The sequence below is a fragment of the Clinocottus analis genome, unplaced genomic scaffold (genome assembly GCF_023055335.1).
Source record: "Clinocottus analis isolate CAN_PGR_092001 unplaced genomic scaffold, fCliAna1.0.p SCAF_8, whole genome shotgun sequence".
Lineage (NCBI taxonomy): Eukaryota > Metazoa > Chordata > Actinopteri > Perciformes > Cottidae > Clinocottus > Clinocottus analis.
The window spans coordinates 16,153,110-16,173,263 of NW_027176240.1; the positions used below are offsets into that span (position 1 = coordinate 16,153,110).

Consider the following 20,154-nt stretch of genomic DNA (forward strand, 5'->3'; position numbering starts at 1 on the left):
TTTGTTTAAAGAAAAATCATCAAATTTTGAAAACTCTTTAAAAAAATCCCTTTAAAAAAAAAACAACAACAGTATTTTTGAGCCCTAATCACTTCCTGAGTAAGTATTTGCTTGAATAAACGAATCAGCAAAATGCACTTGATTCTACTGCAGCAACACAACTTACAGATAACTGAAATACAGACTGGGCCATGTGTTATGTGGCATATTCCTGCTGTTACTCCAGGGTATGGGGTGTTTGTACGTGCTAACTTCTCGTGTCACTACAGCCAGGGATCTCTACCTGGATAGAGTTCTCCCGTCTGTTGTTGGAGCTGCCGCCAGGGTTGTCTCGGGCCACAGCGGTTAAAGTGTAGTGATCCTTTGTCTCCCTGTCCAGAGGAGAAAGGATGTAGATCTCTCCCTGACACAGGGGAGAGGGAAAGATTAGGAGGGAAGTACAGGCTGACTGGGAGTGGTGGTCGACTCAAGACATCTACTTGTGACAGAAATGGAGGTCAAACATGAAGACTGTCTTCATCCTTTTAGCACGCTTTGTTTAAAACTTTTACTTCCGAGCAGGATGACGTTGGGGACATCCAGCTCCGAGCTCGGACGGCTGGGTGAGCGGATGTGCTAGCTGCTAGCCTACAGGTTAACTCACAGTGGATGGTTTGATGCCAAACTTGCCCTCCCCGTCCACCAGGCTGTACTCAAGGACGGCGAAGAGGCCAGAGTCGGCATCTGTAGCCTTGACACGAACTATGGTGGTGCCCAGGTCCACGTTCTCGAACACAGGCTCCTACAACACACGGGTGAAGACGCATATCACTGACATCTGGTTTGGAGCGGTGCTGTTTGTATACCAATATCAATGCAATGTATATCAATGCCAAAGAAACAATGGGCGGGGTCAAAATTAAAATAAGTACAAATACACTATATCAAGTTTTTGTGAACTGAAGTTAATTTCATTTGGACTGTTCCAACACAGGTGTAGGTAATTAATCAGGCTGGCATTCATGTGGTCATCATTCATGTTATGAGTTACACCTGTGATTTTCCTGCAATGACAGGCCAAAATGTGAGCTGTAAGTGAACGTTTCTTTTAAAACAACATATGTGAAGATAAAGAAGTTGCCACTTGAAAATACTAAATTGAGATATCCTTTTTTTTTAACAGCTTTCTTCCATTCTGCTTTGGTGGTTACAATGTGTTTCTCATTCGGTTTAGTACCTGGTATGAGGGTTGCAGGAAGACTGGGTTGTTGTCATTCACGTCAACTATCCGCAGATAAACTGGAAGCTCAGCTATTCTGGGAGGACTGCCATGGTCCTGCGCCCGAATTGTGAAATTCAGCCACTGCACCTGCTCGAAATCCACCGTCTGGTTGGCCACAATCTTACCTGAGACATTTGTCACACATGAGGGTTACAGTTAGGATGCATCTGGCCAATACTAATATTCTAAATCTACATGACAACAAGCCGAAAATGAAATAAGAAAACTTTGAAAATGTCTAAAATTGAGTTTAAAATTACATTGTTGGTGAATTTCAACCTTTGCTAATTGCTGGGGTGTGCAGCTGGTCTTACCAGTGGAAGGGTCCTCCAATCTAACATACCCCCCTCGCGGCAGGTGGAGCAGCTGGTAGATGACCTGGCCGTTGGGACCTTTATCGGGGTCCACAGCTGATACTGATAGCAGTGTTGTGCCCGGCTGAGCTCCTTCTAAAATCTTCTCTGTGAAGTTGGACACTCCAAAGGGCCGGAACCGAGGGGCATTGTCATTTACGTCCAACACGTTTATGGTTAGTCTCGCTGTCGAGGAGATGTCATAATGATGAGGGAGACGCAGAAGGAAGATAACTTACTGAATGTATACAACTGAAGATGGGCTTCATGTTAGAACTTGGGCTTACCATTGGGAACACTTCCCGACTTGTCAATAACTTCACTGGCATTGTCATGGACAGACACAATGATCTCAAATGTGGCGACCAGCTCCCTGTTCAGCGGGTTGCGTACAAACACTGCACCTGAAGAATCACCAGAACACATCGAAGTATTTTCCCAAATGTTTTCAGTATATTTGCCTCAAAAATAAGCTGTGCAGATCAAGAAACTGAATTTGGTTGAGATCCATGTCTCACCAGTGTGGAGATCAATGCCAAAGGACTCCTGCAGCCCATCCACTGGCTTGTTCCCATCATCCTTTGCCTCCACTGAGATGATGTAATACTCCAGCCGGGGATGCAGATCAGGGTCCTCGGCGGTCAGCGTGGCCACCACCACACCCGGTGGGGTGGACTCATTGACATTTATCATGGTGACCGGCTCTATAAAACGGGGCCGGGAGTCATTGACGTCGTCCAGAATGACTGTCAGGGCGGCTGTGCCCGACATGGGGGGTGTGCCACGATCGGTCGCCATGACGACCAGGCGGTAGGAACCGCGATCTTCTCTATCGAGGGTGGTGTTGCCCACCAGGACCGCGCCGGAGAGCGGGTCGACCACGAAGCGGTCCTGAGCGCCGCTTACCAGCCGATACATCAGCCAGCCGTTCGAGCCAGAGTCGGCGTCGGTGGCGGACAGCTGAGTCACCACCACACCTGAAAGAGAGACGCACACACACACACACACACACACACACACACACACACACACACACACTTGTATTCTTGTGACTTTTCCAACATGTAAACCCTTAACCTTCGCACAGGGGAGTGAAAGTCAGTGTATACAATCGCAGGGAGGAAACTTGATTTGTGAATTCATTTCAATATTCTGTCAGTGATAACTTCAAGCTGGTGGATGTCATGCAAGTCCTCCACGCCCAATCATACACACAGATCCCTTCGGCACGAACCAGTCTACACACCAGAGGGGCTGTTCTCAGGGAGTCGAACGCTGAAGCTGGAAGGGCTGAAGACAGGAGGGTTGTCATTCTGGTCCAGGATGGTAACTGTGAGAGGGACACTGCTGTTTAACCCTCCTATGTCCTCCCCAAGCAGGAACAGCTCGACCCGAGGCTCCTGAAATGCCTCGCGGTCCAACTTGGCCCCCTGACGCACACGTATCACACCTAGAGGGAGATGCAGAGACTTTATGTACGGCTGTTTTTACAGTTCTTTGTCCTACTTCTTAAAAAAGGTTTTCATAGACTAGCGTTTATGTGCTGCTTTATTTTTTATTGTTGATTTTATTAAATTATTTTTATTTATTTGCTTATTTTGTAGTTTCATCTATTGTACTGTTTTGTCAGGGTTTAACTCATGCCTTCGTTGTATTGCTCTATTGGTATTTATGTTGTTATTATCATTGGCTGGCTTTTGCTGCTTTGTCAAAGCACTTTGTAAACTTTGTTTTTAAAGGTGCGAATAAATAAAGTTATGATGAATTATTATTTATTATCATAATAATTTTTACCAGAATTGGCATCCACAGTGAAGAGGTCCACCCTGGCTCCCAGCAGGCGGTACTTCATCACAGCATTGGGTCCAATGTCTTTATCCTCAGCCAGAACAGGCCCATTTAACACTGTTACAGTACTACCTAAAGGACAGGTGGAGAAGTAAAATGATCAGTCATGTTAAAATATTTACACTACATCAGCGAGCCTGTCATAGCCAAGAGATGTTAAAATGTTGAACAAATCCATTGTGACTGTAGTTGACTATAGTATGACTTAAGTTGTTGGCCCTTCTAGCTCACCTCTGGCTTACAAAGCGTTAAAAACAATCGTCACTGAAAAAAAAGCCGTATGTAAACAAAGTCAGGAAGTGGAGGAGACAGTGTTACAGACAGTGTTTTTGCACGATGTCCCGTCAATACAGATTTCCCCCTCAAGGGAAAACAGCGCATCAGCATAAGTGCTACCTGCTTCAGAGTTCTCCGTGATCTCTGCCCTGTAGCTGGTCCTGGTGAATATCGGCCTGTTGTCGTTCTCATCCAGAATGGTGATCACTAAGAGGTCTGAATCCTGGTGGTGTGGGGCAAACAAGGGAGAAAGAAACAATTACAAGAGCAGAGTGATTCTGTGGAGAACAAGAGGGAGGAGGAGAGAAACACAAGTTAATCAGCCCGCAAAGAGGCAAATTGCTAAAAAGCACTCCAATGTTGTAGTGTAGTCAGAATAGAAAGGTGTTGCAGTTGTTGTGCTGTGCAACCACCAACAGGCTGTGAGTGGTTGCAGTTTTTTTTCTTTTTTTTGCAGCTCTGGGTTAGAATAGTTCCTCACTTCTACCAAACAGGCAACATTGAAAGCAGGCCACATTGTTGTTGTTTTTATCGTAAAATATTGCAACTGCAGCTTTGGTGGCTCTCATGTTCTTAAGTCATTAGTGTGCAAGATATTCTTATTATAAGCCAGATACAGGTCGTGTGACTCCTTAAGCCTAACCAAAAACTACAATAGTTCTTAAAGGCAGGACAGGTGATTAGCCTGCATAAAGAAACATGTCCTATAAGGAGCTACTACTGCTATTACATCACTATTACTACAGTAGTGCAATGAGTGCTGTGGATTGCTTGATGAAAGCAATGTCACATGGACCGCGTGCCTTTTATTCACAGTACGGTAAAAGCTTTCATTGGATTAAGGTCTTCGAATCCAAATGGTTAAATTGCATTGCCGTTTGCAGCTGCCACTGTGCATCTAAACTCTTTTTTTTTAAATTCCTCTGAAGCTGACTTTCTAAGATACAAGTTTTTACATCTGTGGCAGTGGCTTGCATTACGTGTGCACAGGCGGGTGGTATTACCCTGCGGGCGATGCGGGGGTTCTCGGGGTTGTCTTTGACGGTGATGGTGAGTGTGTACTCAGCCACTCGCTCTCTGTCCAGCGGTCTGTTCACCTGCACCACACCTGTCTGATGGACACAGGGAGGAAGAGGTGAGCCGTGAGAGTGTTCAGATATTCTTTCTTACATATTGCATCGAACAGCGTCGTGCTACCACAGTATATATCTTTTCTTCCTTTCGTCCTCCTCTAAAGGAGGTGTATGTGTATTCTGTAATATACTTATACACTATATAAACATTTGCTGATTTGTATGTCTGTATCAAAGCTTTCAAAGCCTTGAGTGCAGACGGCCGGTGAAACATCCATCCGATCAGCTCTGGGAGCAGTTAGTCACAGGACACAAAGTTAACGGCGGACTGAAACTTCTGTGTTTCGCTGCCCGCTCTGGTCTTGAGAGTCGACTCTGCTTTACGTCCGACCGCATCCAGCCTCACTGCTGGGCCCCGTTTCCCTTCGGACCGCACATATTCCTATCTCACCGTGTCGTTGATGTAGAAGGCTCCGTCCTGGTTGCCGGCGGTGACGTTGTACGTTAGCAGCGCGTTGCGTCCGCTGTCCGCATCGCGCGCTCTGACCCTGGCCACGGAGGTGTGAATGCTGGCGCCTTCGCTCACGCTGGTGTTGAAAGGCAGGTTCAGGAGGACCGGGTCGTTGTCGTTGATGTCTCGGACGTTGATCCCCACCACCACCTGGAGAACACAACGTTCATGAAGCGTTTTACAGCTGCCCCAAACATTTACTAAGCGATACGGTAAGAGTATGCGGCTGCCAGCAGATGCGTGTGCGTGTGTGTGTGTGTGTGTGTATCAAGAGACCCACCGAGCTGTTGCGAGACGGGCTGCCCAGGTCTCGGGCTGTGACAGTGATGTTATAGAAGGGTGTTGTTTCTCTGTCCAGCTCCACGTCCTTCCTCACCCGCAGCTCGCCCTCCACTGGAGACACCATGAACTCATCTGCCAGAGAGACGGGGACAAAAGGCTAAGAGACCCAGAGTGAGGATAACTGCAGATCAAGCTCTGGAAGGAATAGTCCGGTACTAACTCTGGGGATCTCCGCCGGTGATGCTGTACTCTACTTTGCCATTGAGCCCAGAGTCTTCATCACTGGCTCGGAGAGTCCAGACCCGAGGTCCTGGCTGGCCCTCAGTCACCTCGAAGGGTCCCTCAAAGGCTTTGGGAAAAGTGGGTGTCACATCGTTCACATCGAGGACATTTACCAGCACCTTAAAGGGAGGAGGGAGAGGCATTGTAACATCCCTTATAAGACAGGATGAACAGCAAAAGGTTTCACGCGCAGCTTTCACGCCGCTACCTCTACCACGATGTCACCACATACTGGACATACAATGTTGATGGGAAAAGAAGAATTTCCACACTTGATGCTCCTACAAGAAGCTGCTGGTGTTTCGTCAGCACAGGAGTCCCTTTAGAAACCCTCTAATGTTCACATAGAGGCATCAGTTTCATAACCACAGTGACTGTAAGTTGGACATTACATTTAAACTTTTGTGTCTCGATCTTCTTTATATTGTTTTAATCTGCAAGTGAAGTGTTAAAACTAATATAAAAAGTATTTTGATTCAAGTTTCTGAATTTCATCTTAATCTATTTTATGTTTTGTAAAATCTATTATGTATTAAGTATGTATTATGTACAGATTACAGGACAAAAAAACAACAACGAATGGCTATTAAACATTTCCAAAGACCAAGTTGATGTCTTTGAACAGCTTGTGTTGCCTGGCCAATAGTCCAAAGGTCAAAATGATTCACAATGATATCAAAGATATAAAAACAGCAACTCCTCACATCGGAGAAGATGGAACCAGCAAATGTTTGGCTTTTTCGCTTCATACATCCCTGAATAATTGGTAAACTATCAAAATTGAGAACTGACTTTCTGTTGATCGACTACTTCATTTGTCGATGAATTGTTTCAGCGCTGAAACGTCGGAATCAAAGATTTCATCTCATTTGCATAGTTACTGTTGTGCTGGATGTCAAGCGGAGAGCAGGCTCTGGACTCTGGTCCGTAGCGGTGACCACCAGCGCGTAGTGTCCGTTGCTGATCTCGTAGTCCAGTTCCTTCACGGCGGTGATTCTCCCCTAAAACACACGCACCCATCCCACGCAGCAGGTTAGTGGGTGCATGTATTCTGCAGAGGTGACGCTACAGTGAAACGTGCTCCATCGTCTTACTGAGAAGCTATTGATGTGGAAGGTCTGGATCAGGTTTCCTTGAGCGATGGCGTATCGCAGGGTGCCGTTCAGACCCTCATCTGGGTCGATGGCTGTTACCGTGGCGATGGTGGCACCCACTGTGTCTGGTCCCTCGCTCAACACTGTGACATACTCCTCCTCAGGAAACTCTGGGGCGTTGTCGTTCTCATCCACGATGTGAACGTGGATGGTGGTTGAGGTCTGCGCGGCAAGGAGAGGGAAACTGTTAGAGCGGCGCCAGCGGTATTTATGACTTACTGGGGTAAACTCCGCTGACAATGTGCGTTTCTCTTCGTCGTGGAAAATGTGTATTCGACGTGGAGAAATGTCATGGCTTTGGTATTTTTTTGAGAGGCCTCCAGAATCCTTCTGGGTGTCTCGAGGTTGAGATAAGATGGGAACCTTGGAGAGGTCTGGGCCGTGGGGTGCACCTTGTTTTGTCTCCTCCCTGTTGACACAGAGCACGGCTGGCGGAGTCTCATGTTACTTCACAGTTTTTGGTACATCTTACATGCCAACCGCTTCTCTGGTAAGGTTTGTGCCGTGATAAACAATATATTGGAGCAACTGGGGCTCATCATTATGTTGAAATATGTTATGGGGATTTATCATCATTTTAGAGCGACAAAGGCAAAACCTACAAAACTACATCAGCAAGACAGTCTGGTAATTATTATTAGGCAATTATAACTAAACAATAATAGTGTGTAAAACATCTGTAATTTCTCTAAACTCCTGCTTTTCTGCAGGTGGTCCAGCCACTCCTGCACTTGTATACACTGCTCACTATGCATACGGGTTCTGCTGCCTTCAATTATGATGTGCTTGTGTGATAACAGGCTTCACTTAACATGGGAGAATGGGATAAGACAATGTATTGTGTTACAGACAGACAAAGAAAGTACCTTGTGAAAACCAAAAATCAACAATGAAGTAAGTGACGCAGAGAGAAGATGCTGCAGGGAAGTCAGACGTTCTGCTTCCCTGATGTTTAACTTGCTCCCTTTTGGTAAAGTGGAAGTGAAGACAGCAGTGCATCCTAGAAGAAGCCCCCTCATCAAACCATTGGCAGAGTCTGATACACGAGTGAAAGTATCAGTGTTCGGGATGAAGGTCGAGTGATGACTCAGTTCCTGCTCCACCAGTCTGACCTCCCTCCCAGTGCCCAATGTGAGGATTCCTCCATGAGCTGGAAGCTGTGTGTGTGTGTGTGCGTGTGTGTGTGTGTGTGTGTGTGTGTGTAGGTGTTAGTGAGTGAAAGATGACAAATAATAATAATAATAACTAAACTATCACAGCAACTTTACTTAATATACAAAATGCTCTCTCTCTCTCTCTCTCTCTCTCTCTCTCTCTCTCTCTCTCTCTCTCTCTCTCTCTCTCTATATATATATATATATATATATATATATATATATATATATATATATATATATATATTCACACACACACACACACACTATCCAAGCTAAATAGTTGTAGATCGTATGAGGATTTTGTCTGTACGTGATTGAAAATAATGATTATCTGCTATATTTGCGGGGGTGGGCAGAGAGAGAGAGAGAGAGAGAGAGAGAGAGAGAGAGAGAGAGAGAGAGAGAGAGAGAGAGAGAGAGAGAGAGGGAGACTGACAGCAGGGGGAGGAGTGTGTCGTGTCACGTTGCTCGCTCGATACAGAAAGTTGAGACAGCGGGCTGAAGCCAAGGTACTGTCAAGCACCTCTGCGTTTTGTTGTTGAGGAGTCTGCATAGTTTCAGAGAGAGAGAGAGAGGGAGAGAGAGAGAGAGAGAGAGAGAGAGAGAGAGAGAGAGAGAGAGATAGAGAGGGCGGGGAGTTGATCAGTTGATGAGAACTTGAGTCAAACTCTGCTCTGCTCCACTTTCCTTGTTTCTTTTCTTTGCTGAACTTGCAGCCAGTCATGGAGCGAGGACTACCGTGTCGGACATCAGTCTGGAGAAAGAAGTCCCTGTTGTGGTTTTGCTCCGTGTTGCTGTCGGCAGCTGGAGGTAAGCACGAGGACACGACCTGCCCCTGAGGCTCCTCACGCGCGGCGTGTGTCAACTTGTTTAGCAACTCCCTTCAAGCGATTGAATGGATTCAATGATGGGGAACGATACTGGTTTTGTTTTTTTTTTTCACGCACGCACGCAACAAAAAGTCAATCGAAACACACGAGTGAAACAAAGGAAAACACAGCTAAAGTATTGTGTCGCAAGTTTGGACGGACACAAGTAGACGACGAATAGAAACGTAAAGCCACCAATTGGCTTTCAGTAGCAACGCGATGCGTCGGACAGGCGCGTGGTTTTTCTGTATCTGTTACTTTTTCCCCTCTTTTGTGTCTTTGCTGCTTAATAGAAGAAGAAAAGTGACGTTCACATTGTTGGCGTGAAGCTTTTCCGTCTTCATGTGCTGCTGCTGCTGCTGTTGTTGTTTGGAGACGAAACATCTGGCGTGAAGCTGCTTTTTAAAGCCCCACCCATGGGATGCAGAGTCGGGTGTAAATCCACTTTATAGCCGCAAATTGGACGGTACATGGGACGTTTTTAGCCTGTGTCTTAAAATGGCCAGAAATGCAAACAATAAAAGTTACACATGGGGAACTTTCATACAGCGCGGGGACATTTTGGTGATTTCTACATTCAATAGTTCTACCCAAAACTGTAAAGAAAAAAACAAAACAAGTCTGAAGCTCGATCCATGTTCATGTGATCGGGTCGGGGGGGATAATCAAATGCAGGATCTATTTGGCATTGCTTGAAGTTCAGGCAACTGGTGCAAGAGGAGACGGGAGAAGCAGCTGTTGCCTCCGGGGCGCAGGGTGCTTCACATCAAACGCCCCGGAAACCTCGCAGAGGTTATCGGCGCTGGGCGTCAGGATTTGGTCTGTTTAGATAAGCTCACGCGATAAGTCCGTCAAAGGAAACTTTGAGATGTTGACTGAACTTTTAGGCTGACCCATCCCGGGCCAAAAACATAATTACGATTGGTTTGTTTTTATTAAAAACCGTTTGAAATATGTATGCAGACCTTTGGCTCCAGTAAAACCTCTGATAGGCCGGTCCAGCTTCAGGACTGCACAATGCCCTCCCACCCAGCCTTGTTGTGTAATTTTTGTTTGGAAGTTTCCTTCCTCCAAGTCTATGTTGAAAACCACTGCCAATAATGTGTTTCTCCTCCACAAAACTCGACTGGGGATAAACAAGAGCAATAATCAGTGCCTCAGTCCTTTCCTCCCAGTCTAGATAAGCATTTAGCTCCCCGTGGAGGACAATGGCACAGTCAAAAATGGTCAATAAACTCCACAGGATGTGGCTGCTCCGTCTTTCTCCATCTCTGCTACTTTCTCCTCCTGCTGTGACGGGTCCTTGTGTTGCTCATTGATCCTCTGTCCTAATTGAATACACCATTACTAGGGTGTGATACAAAAAAAAAGAAAGTCTTCCTGGGTCAATGTCATCGACAAGAACAGGCCCGACCAGGGACCAGCCATCAGCAAGTGTGTTGATGTGCAGCAGCAGTTGTGTGGGCACACACTGCGTGAGTAATAAGATAATAGAGGAAGGGGAGCTCCCTGGTTCTTCTCTGACTTTCTGTGGCATCACCTTTTTAATTGTCTGACAAACATTTGTAACTGAGATCTTGGTTTGATATACTTCTTTGGTATGAGAAGTAAAGAGTCCCTTAACAGCAGTTGCCTTCATTTCATCTGTTAAGGATGCGTCTCCCGCACTGATTCTCTAAATAACCCAAGGACACAGCATTGGCCTTCACTGATAGAGCGGTAACTCTGCTTCTAGTCACTCCAATGATTAACAGCAATTTATGTGTCGAGATCTAAACTACAATAGAAACAGTTTTGACAATATCATCGAAGTACGAAAAGCAGGAAATTAGCCCAAAAGAGGGAGGACACAGTAAACCTAGTTAATAATAATTAAGTCACTTTGTTTAGATTAAGTCATTCATTAAAATGTAAATGCTATCTGCATTGTTGCTGCAGCTAAGTGAAGAAATGATGTTGTAATCGTGTCTATGAAGCGGTTGTTTCACCACCATTTAGTGTCTCAATGTATGAAGTACATTTAGAGGAAGAGGAAGGTTGAGACTGGGACTCAGTGTGCTCTTTATTTAAACAAAACCTACACAAACAACTTTATCAGCAATTGGCTCACAAGGTAAAAGACACAGTGAATGAGTGTAATCAAATGTCATGGATCCCCGAGCATGACCTTTCTCACTGAACCTGAACCACATCCTTTTAGGACTAGGAGGAGTCTGAAGTGCAATATTTTAACACTTCCTCTTGCTGAAAAGATGCTTAATGCACCTGGTCCCCATGCCAGAAGCTTCAACTGAAACTCTCACACTTTTATTAGTGTGTGTGTGTGTGTGTGTGTGTGTGTGTGTGTGTGTGTGTGTGTGTGTGAGTGAGTGTGTGTGTGTGTGTAGGGACTAATCTGGGATCCTCCTGCTGGTTTCATTAACACCCTATAATGGGCTGGATAACATTACCATTACAGTAGGTGTGAAAGAAGGGCGAGTCTTAAGCATGTGTGTGTGTGTGTGTGTGTGTGTGTGTGTGTGTGTGTGTGTGTGTGTGTGTGTGTGTGTGTGTGTGTGTGTTTGTAGCAGCACTTGTATAAACACAGGTTGAGAACTCGCAAGTGAAAGAATACCAGATTTTCCAGTAGAGTATTTTCAAGAGTCCGTGTAGTATTTACTCCTCTTTAAAACAGAACAGTTCGATATATATGTAGTTCAAATGGTTAAACTCGGAGTAAGTCAAGGAGATATGAAGGCATGTTTAATTAATTCACACAGGCTCAACTGTATGTGTGAATGTAAGAAAGCTGTCAGACGCAACATGTCCTTAACAGGTGGCATTCAGCCTTAAAACAAAGGAGGGCCTGTTTCTGGGCCCTGAGGGGCTATCAGGATCCCGAGATCAGAGAAGGAAACTTAGATCCATAATGGAGCCAAAACACAGATGTCTGGTGTAAAGTGAAAGAAGTCCCGTCTGTTCCAGACACGGGGCAGAGCTTGCTGTCAGTTTTTACCTGGCCACATCAATTACGGCTCACTGTGGGAACCCCGCCCGGTTGATAGAATATGTATGTCGGAAATCCATCTCGACTAGCGTAAATAAGGCGAGAGAAACCAGTGAAGAGTTCATGGAGGAAGGCGGGGCGGGTGTGAAACGGGAGAGGAGAAGGGCTTCCCCTCCTATTGTCCCATCTCACCGGCCGGAACAGCCGTGTGGGGTGGAGGGGCAGTTTCACTTTAATCACCCTTGCAGGTTCGCCTATTGCTACCAAGTTCAGTTGCTCACACACAGGAACGTGGTTGTACTCTCCACTTTGTGGCATACACAGGATGCACACATGCTGAGTATAAAAAAAACCTCCCAGCTAATCATTATGGCAGCTACTGTATTTCCCATCCGGCAACATATAAACCAACTACTGTCATGTTGATTACACTAACACAATGTATGTGCTTCCTCATTTATGTTCTGGCTGATATAAAACGGCTCTTGCATGTTCCGTCTGCTGGCTTCCCAAGAAAATAAAAACATTAGGTTAATTGTTCAATATTCAGTGAATCACACTGCTCTCCACGAGGTTTAAACCGTTCAAGCTGTGATGTAACAGCATGTGTTTTGACTTCGACGGCCAGATGGAACACACAGCGCAGTGACACCATTAGTAATTGGGGTACAGGTAGTGGTGCAACCTGTTTGAAATGATGGGCCCTTGAAGAGCCGTACAGCAGCAGCAGCAGCAGCGGTGGACCTTCACATTCAGCTTTAAGTAGTGAGAAGCCACAGAGGAGGAGGAGGAGTGGGAGTGGGAGCCGTGTTCGCGTGGCCGGACGACTCAGGAAGGAAGTCCACTCCTCTCACCCTGGCACCCGTCAGTCACCCTCCAAAAAAACACACACACACACACAGATTTTCCTGCAAAACGATACACTCTTGCATGCACATCTCTCACACTGCAGTCCACCCCCCACCACATTCTACACTCACGAACCCGCGGCCTTCCTGTCTTCTTCACAACGCCGAGCGTTCTTTGATGCTGAACCACAGTCTGTTACAGACAACGGAGGGTAGTGATCTATTTAAGCAGACGAAGCAAGAGTTGTTTTACATGCTGAATAGATGGAAAGCAATTCATGATGCATGTCGATGCCGCTGTGTAGTTTTTGCATTGCTTGTTTGTAGGAATTAGAGAGTGGCTCAGCCTGAGGATATGTTTGTGTTGTTGTGTCATGGCAATGAGATAACTATTCAGTCCACACATGAAAGAGTCCGTCTCTACCGATGTACTCGTCAGAACCGGATGCAATATGTAAAGATATATCCTACCGCTGTCTTTTTTCATTTCTTGGAACGGCCATTTCACTGCAATAACTAGGTAATGATACCACGCCGCGATAGTCAGATTGAAGTGATTGATCATCGCGAAGCAACAGTCAAATTTCGACACTTTCCCGAGTTTAAAAACACGTCACATGAGATCCTGTATACGTTGTATTGTATCTCTCTCTGTTGCTGTCTGAGAGGAACCGGCAATTAAACTCCCACGAGAGGTTAGTAAAATTTGACTTAAGCCAGCACACGATGTGCTATCTTTAACCGCAGCAGGAATATGTACAGAACAGGGAACAAACTGCTCAACCAAAACGCACAAAAACCAAAGACGCATATAGGCCATGGGAAATCTTCTGACTCGCCTGGTGGTGGCTATGATTTGTTTTTACACTCTGGTTGTTTATGCTTCGACTGGTGGTCCCACCCCATTCGACTGAGGCTACCAGAAATGTTATTTACCAAGCAACATCCTGTTTGACTGTACATGAAATCTTCACAAAGCATATCCAAAGTCATTAAGAAATAGGACGTCCACGTTGTAGCATTAACGTATGAATATTTCTATTGAAATCAATCAATGTTGGCCTTTATGCTTTACCGGGTTTGTTCTGGTTATATGTAATGTATCATGCAGTTTCTGAATATGAATCTATTGGATTTGGTACCCTCAGAAAGACTAACTGCCACTGTCATCAAAGTAAACACGTGACCTTTCTTTTTTGACAAAACACTAACCTTTCTTCTGGCTTTTCTTTGTCATCTTTAGGGATTTGTGTTCCCTGGGGTTGCGCTTCTCAAACACTTCCTGTAATTTCAACTGCATACAAATCCCACCTCCTACTCGGGATGGCAGGCAATCCTTTATCATCTCTAACCTACAGCCTTTGGCTGGTAGCAGCTTGTTTGTGGCGGTCCACAACCAGGGAGGAAGGCCTGTCTGAAGGTCTAACCCAGGAAACAGAAGTTGATAGAAGTTATATGTGTTACTTACTTTCTACTATCCTTGTCTGCTCTCTCTAGATAAAGGCGACCTGTCCCACGCTCACGCCACTCTGGGTGTTTCGGCCCCCCACCTGTACTACACCTGTCCTGAGGGCGCAACTGTCAAACTAGTGTGTAGCCAGATAGGGGCCACCTTGCACCCCACCGATGTCCTGAAGCGTAGCTGGCTTTTCACGCCCCACAGTGATCAGCGCTGCATGGGACGGACGGGTCCACGCCATACTATCGTTGGCCATTTACATGGCAACCACAGCTTGCCGGCGGGGTTGCAGTTTGGATCGACAGAGCACAACTTCTGGGTGGTTCTGCAGAACGTGACCCACTCTGACCAGGGCCGCTACTGCTGCATGCTCCTCGACCTGCAGGTGGAACACAAACACGGCACCGTCGTGCAGAAGCCCCACAGCCACGTCATTCTCCAGGTTACACCCAGTAAGGACATTAAACCATGCAGGCGTGAATGTGTGTTAGGCTGTGTATCAGGCTCTCTTCCTGGAGCCTGGATCGTATGTAATGCGGTCGTCAACATTGGGCATGAATGTCGTACACTGAAGTGAACGGTAACTGTTGCAATTAACAGGCAGAAAACCGGAGCCATGTTATCCTGTGTTATACTGCATGTGAGAAACCGTGTCTTCGTTCTCTTTGCAGGGAGGAATGGGTCTCGAGACTGCACTGTCTGGGATTCAGCACCAGCTGGAGGTACCTTCCCTTATTCAGGCCTTCAAAGCCAATAAATGACTCGCCAGTTACTTTGTTTATTTACCTCACAGTTTCTCTGTCGCTTCCCCAGGCTCTGTGCCAGTGGCCTTGGCCATAGCTGCCTGCATCTTGGCCCTGCTTTCGCTGCCTCTTATTCTGGTGCTTGTGTACAAACAGAGGCATAGCGCCCAGTCGAGCAGACGTACGTACTACCGATACGCACAAACAAGCAAACACACACGTCCATTTCCACGTCAATGCTGCATACGTGTCTCACACTGGGTCCCCCATAGTGTTTTGTCTGACACATATTTCCTGTCTTTGAGGAGGATTAACTGTATTTCACACAGTAGGAAGCACATTCACACTCGATCTGTAGTGTTCCGCTCTGTTTCAATTCATTCACAATGGCCCATTTCCCGCTTCCTCTCTCCCAGGTGCACAAGAGCTGGTGAGGATGGACAGGTACGTTTTCCCACAGTCCGCCAGGCAGCTGCTTTCATAGGCCAGCTTCAAAACACAGCTGCTCTTTAGAATAATAACACTATTTACATGGATATTCCACCATGAAGTGGCCACAACATTTGATACACAATGGATGGTTTCAGCCACAAATCCTAACTAGACCAAAGCGTTTTACAATTCAGTGGATAATTCCCATGAACCTTTGTTTACTAGAGACCTACAAATAGCTTCAAAACATCAATAGACCATTACTACATTGATTTGGGGGCATAATGGTCAACAAAAAGGACTTCAGTCCAGAATATTGCCTTCACACTGCACTTTATGTTGTGTGCCACTGGAATAGATTTTTTGGGGAAATCTAAATACTTTAAAGGCACACAAGGAAACAGATGTATCGCTCACAGCAGGGACACTTCTTTAGTTTATGTGTATGTACACAACTTACTGCAAACCACTTTGGTGTAGTAACTTAACTGCATTTAGGTATTGAAACCCTGATTGCTGCCAGAATACAAAAAGTGACACGCATAGACATTTAAAACGTCTTGCACAACAGGTGAATGTTGAAACTGTTCCTTGGGTCATATCGGCAATGTCTTCCTCATCCGTACGCTTCCCTTTTCATTGTGTGTGTGTGCATATTTTCAGTGAGGCTCACGGCCATGAGAACCCTGTGTTCCTCGGGGGATCGCCGCAGATCAAGACCCGCACGGTTTCTCAGATAATGACCAGGCAATCATCGGAGACAGGACGCCACCTGTTGTCTGAGCCAGGAACCCCCTTCACTCCTCCTGCACACGGGGACGTATTCTTTCCAATAGAAGGTGGGACACACACACGCACACGCACACGCACACACACACACTGATAGAACAGAAACTCAAACTACAGGGAACACAATATTCAGGCCAAGACAAGAGAAATTGTGTTATGAGTGAGTAACATGAGTTATCTCAGGAGAGTTCATCAACATGACGAAGTGGGTGTCTTTCAGAGGAGCGAATGTGCTCATTGGGAGGTCATGCCTTATTATTGTTATTATTATTATTGTTATTAACTACATTCTAAATGCATACACCCGACTCCCTTGACATTCGGGGTCGATACCCGAAACGAGGTACTAAAGTTCTCGAGTAGTGGCACCAAACTGGATTGCACAAGGACGTAGCTCTGGAAATCCCGATTTCAAAATGTACAACTATTATGGTAAAATACTCTGATGAAATCAAAGAAAAAACATGGCTCTGCGTATTTCTGCTAAAACGGAAAATTCTTGTGCAAAATTGCCTGCTCACACTCTGCGTGGGTGGAGTCTGATGTGACTAAAACACTTTGTGTGTGGGTAGTTTAGATTCTCCCCCAAACCAACTCCTTATGCTGTCACCCTCCCTACTACTATTCTACTCTCGCCTCCCTCGCAAGTCATTCTCTACATCAGCACTCTCATTTAACACTAATGGCCCCTTCAGCCATTCTCTCCCGACTCGACTTGAAATAATATCGAAACATTAGTTACGGTGAAAGGGTTCAATCCTGAGTGCTTTTCTACCGATTCCTGGGGCACCTGTGCAGACATTCCAAGCATACTGAGGTGAATTGCCCCGTTTCCTGGAACGACGGCCTATGACGGTACAGGGGAATAGTCTCCGTCTACTGAAACCAAACCATCACATATGTTATTCCTATGACCTGTGGAAACAAGTCCGAGAAACACTGACGGGGTGCGAGCTCATTGACAATGTACTGCATGGAAAACCTCACAAGCTTAAACACACACTCAGTGAGTCTTATGAGATGCTGCAGTTGTGCCCAAATATCATTTTGGTAATGGGTCACTAGTGGGAGAACCTCTGTTCATAACGATTGACAGATGGAAGATGCATCTTAGATTACAACCTTGTCCCTATTGATAAAAACCACATCCAACGCAAGAACCCCCCCTCCTCCCCCCACCCACCCCACGATACTCTGTACACTTGTTACAGTGGATTTTCATGTCAGAGCTCATTTCCTTCAGTTGTCTACGCAAGTTATGACGAATCCGCAGCCTGGTTTCTTGCCTGAGGTTTTCTGTTACATGGATGAAGAGCACACTTCAGCTTCCTTGTTCATCTTTTTCGGACCGCTGACCTTTAGCTGAGAGGAATTTAACCAGCAGCAGTTCCCTGTTATCGTCAATATGTTGCAACTCGGGTTTGAGGCCTTTTTGTTCTGCTTTTCAATGGGTTTCCAGCGAAACACATCTTATTCTGAGAAATACATCAGTCTCTCTGTGTGCTTGTTCTAATCTATAGAGTGGGAGGTCTGGAAAAAGAAATGCTGTTGCATCTTCCGTCTGATTTTTTTTGGGCAGGAAGTGCATTTTTTTTTAACTCTTTGATGTTTAAATTTCAGTGTCTGCACACAGACATACAATGTGCAGTTGTGCAGCTTAATTCATGGAGATTTTCTATGCTCTCCCTAACCTTGCACTATTCTCTATTCCAGACGACATCCTTGAGTCTCCAGACTTCCTGCAGGCTTAAAGGGGGTTGGTACCTCGTTCATTGCTCGAACTGCTGACCTGCAACTCCTTTTCCTCTTCTTTCTGGCTCCAGAGCGATGTTGCCCTTATCACTCTCACAATAACGTCTGCCGGGAGTGTCTGGACCGCAGGAGGGAACGGACTGCCTTTTTTTTTTAATTCAAAAACATTTTCACCTGCAACAACAGCTGGAGGCCAAAAGCGAACCGTTGCTTGTGTGCACTTGTGTGTTGCGGCAGAATCAAGGTTGGTGTGTGATGGTCCATCTGCAGGGTGACAACGGCTCGCCCGTTGCTTGAGACGGATCCAATTGAGGGTGGGGGTTCTACCATTGAATGTGGTGGCATGTTAAGAGTGATTAAACAGTTTCTGTGGACTCAAGGGCTGCTTTCATTGTCAAATAAACTATGTTGCTAGTTAGTTAGGTTCATTTGGGCCAATGTGCACTCTGTAGTTCAAACTAAAGAGCTGCACTCTTACGCTGGTTCGGACCATCCACGGGGTCGAGCATGTGACAGAAAATGTACGACAATCATCAACAAACACAACTGTTAAATTTTCTTTTCTGATCCAACGATACATTCGCTGATGGTTGGAACTGTCACGGAAACAATTGCCCATATTATGATGTCACACCATGAAAACATTGCTGATAAATATGATTTATCAGTTGTCGTCAGTAACTGGAGAAAACTTGTTTTTTTTATTTTCCCTTCTTCATCCGTGTAGCGCTGATAATGGAGAATTATCAAAGCAGCTTCTAGTCCTTGTGACATTACGTGAATACGTCTCGCGTCACTTGTATTACGTCAGTGGGAACACAAAGTGGACAGGAACCAAAAGAACAGATTCACAGGTGTGAAAGCGACCGACGGCTCTCTGTCAGGACTGTGCTCTGATTGCGTAATACCAAAAAAGGCTCGTCAGAGAAGTCTCATGTTGAGAGTAATTTGTTTTCATGGGATTACACTGGTCCTCTGCATCTTATCCACTTGGTCTCGGCTTCTTTTCTCTTCCCTCTTTGCTACCTCACGACTGTCTCTAAATACTCTCCTTCCTTTCTGTACTCTCAGAAACGCAGCACTTCACAGTGACTTTCTATATATATATATATATATATATATATATATATATATATATATATATATATACACACGAGTATGTGGAAGTATTTAGAATTCAAAGTTAATTCGAAATATGTTTATAATTTACTCTTGAATGTATCCTTACAGTTTCTTGATAAAAGAATCTTAACTTTTAATCACTGCCACCTCAACAATCTTTTTTTTTCTTCTGGCATCATGTGTCTGGTGTAAATTGATAGGATGTGTATATTAATGTTCATTCCTACTGTTTTTGTGCGTGTAATGTCATGTTAAAAAGTAAATACCATTCATGTGTGGAGGAATGGCATGGGAATGTGAACCAAATCGTATCAAAGGTCGGCAGAAACCAAATGAGAAGTGATGGAAATCGTATTAATAATTATCATCAATAATTATTAATTCGGCTGCGTGTGACTAAGAAACCACTGGTGTTTTTTCGTATCGAGGTTAAATGTGTACAGCAGGTGCTCAACGGAAATCATCTCTAAATGATGTGTAGCAGGTATATAGGACAGGGTATAAAGTATGTTTATTGAAATTGATTGAGTAGTCAAACTCAAGTCTTACGTTTGAGTATTTCTGTTCTCAAGTGTGCCTCTGCGTGTGTGTGCGTGTGAGTGTGTGTACGTGTTACAGTGTCAAGAATAACTTTGCGGTCTGGTTTAAATGTGTGTTTGCATACTCGCATGCAATTCTGCAGCGGCATGTCATTTTGTGTTTCATCCTGTAAAAAGCTTCTATGAGACAAATACATGGAGCAAAGCTGCAAAAGCATATTTGTTCTGTTTATTGCATTCAAATTGGTTGCAGCCTGTATATTAAAGTGGAGCTCTTAAACCTTAAAGCCGTGTGTCTCGTATTTGAAATCATTGTTCCTTTCAGCTGGCAGGTCTCCAAAACTGTCACCACACAAGGACGTGAGGCACTTGCTGCCGAGGGAGCCATTACAGTCGGAACAAGGTTGTTCCACTTGTT

The 20,154-nt window shown here is 45.2% G+C and overlaps 2 protein-coding genes across 3 annotated transcripts in view; one reads left to right on the forward strand and one right to left on the reverse strand.

Moving 5' to 3' along the window:
* The window catches only part of cdh23 (cadherin-related 23), a 164,170-nt gene that overhangs the window by 8,536 nt on the left and 135,480 nt on the right, over nucleotides 1-20,154 (reverse strand). For both annotated transcript variants that reach the window (XM_068567305.1, XM_068567301.1), the window contains 15 exons: nucleotides 6,981-7,202; nucleotides 6,768-6,887; nucleotides 5,825-6,005; nucleotides 5,603-5,736; nucleotides 5,263-5,472; nucleotides 4,743-4,850; nucleotides 3,859-3,961; nucleotides 3,409-3,534; nucleotides 2,861-3,064; nucleotides 2,133-2,591; nucleotides 1,902-2,018; nucleotides 1,576-1,800; nucleotides 1,217-1,386; nucleotides 644-781; nucleotides 284-403 (listed from right to left, as the gene is read on the reverse strand). In XM_068567305.1, the coding sequence (XP_068423406.1) occupies nucleotides 284-403; nucleotides 644-781; nucleotides 1,217-1,386; nucleotides 1,576-1,800; nucleotides 1,902-2,018; nucleotides 2,133-2,591; nucleotides 2,861-3,064; nucleotides 3,409-3,534; nucleotides 3,859-3,961; nucleotides 4,743-4,850; nucleotides 5,263-5,472; nucleotides 5,603-5,736; nucleotides 5,825-6,005; nucleotides 6,768-6,887; nucleotides 6,981-7,202 (2,637 nt within the window). The remainder of the gene's footprint in view (nucleotides 1-283; nucleotides 404-643; nucleotides 782-1,216; nucleotides 1,387-1,575; nucleotides 1,801-1,901; nucleotides 2,019-2,132; nucleotides 2,592-2,860; nucleotides 3,065-3,408; nucleotides 3,535-3,858; nucleotides 3,962-4,742; nucleotides 4,851-5,262; nucleotides 5,473-5,602; nucleotides 5,737-5,824; nucleotides 6,006-6,767; nucleotides 6,888-6,980; nucleotides 7,203-20,154) is intronic.
* On the forward strand, nucleotides 8,871-19,162 carry vsir (V-set immunoregulatory receptor). Its single transcript, XM_068568214.1, has 7 exons — nucleotides 8,871-9,007; nucleotides 14,398-14,811; nucleotides 15,031-15,081; nucleotides 15,173-15,283; nucleotides 15,519-15,546; nucleotides 16,198-16,373; nucleotides 18,037-19,162. Exons 1-7 carry the CDS (start codon nucleotides 8,920-8,922, stop codon nucleotides 18,072-18,074), a joined length of 906 nt encoding a protein of 301 aa, XP_068424315.1. The 5' UTR covers nucleotides 8,871-8,919; the 3' UTR covers nucleotides 18,075-19,162.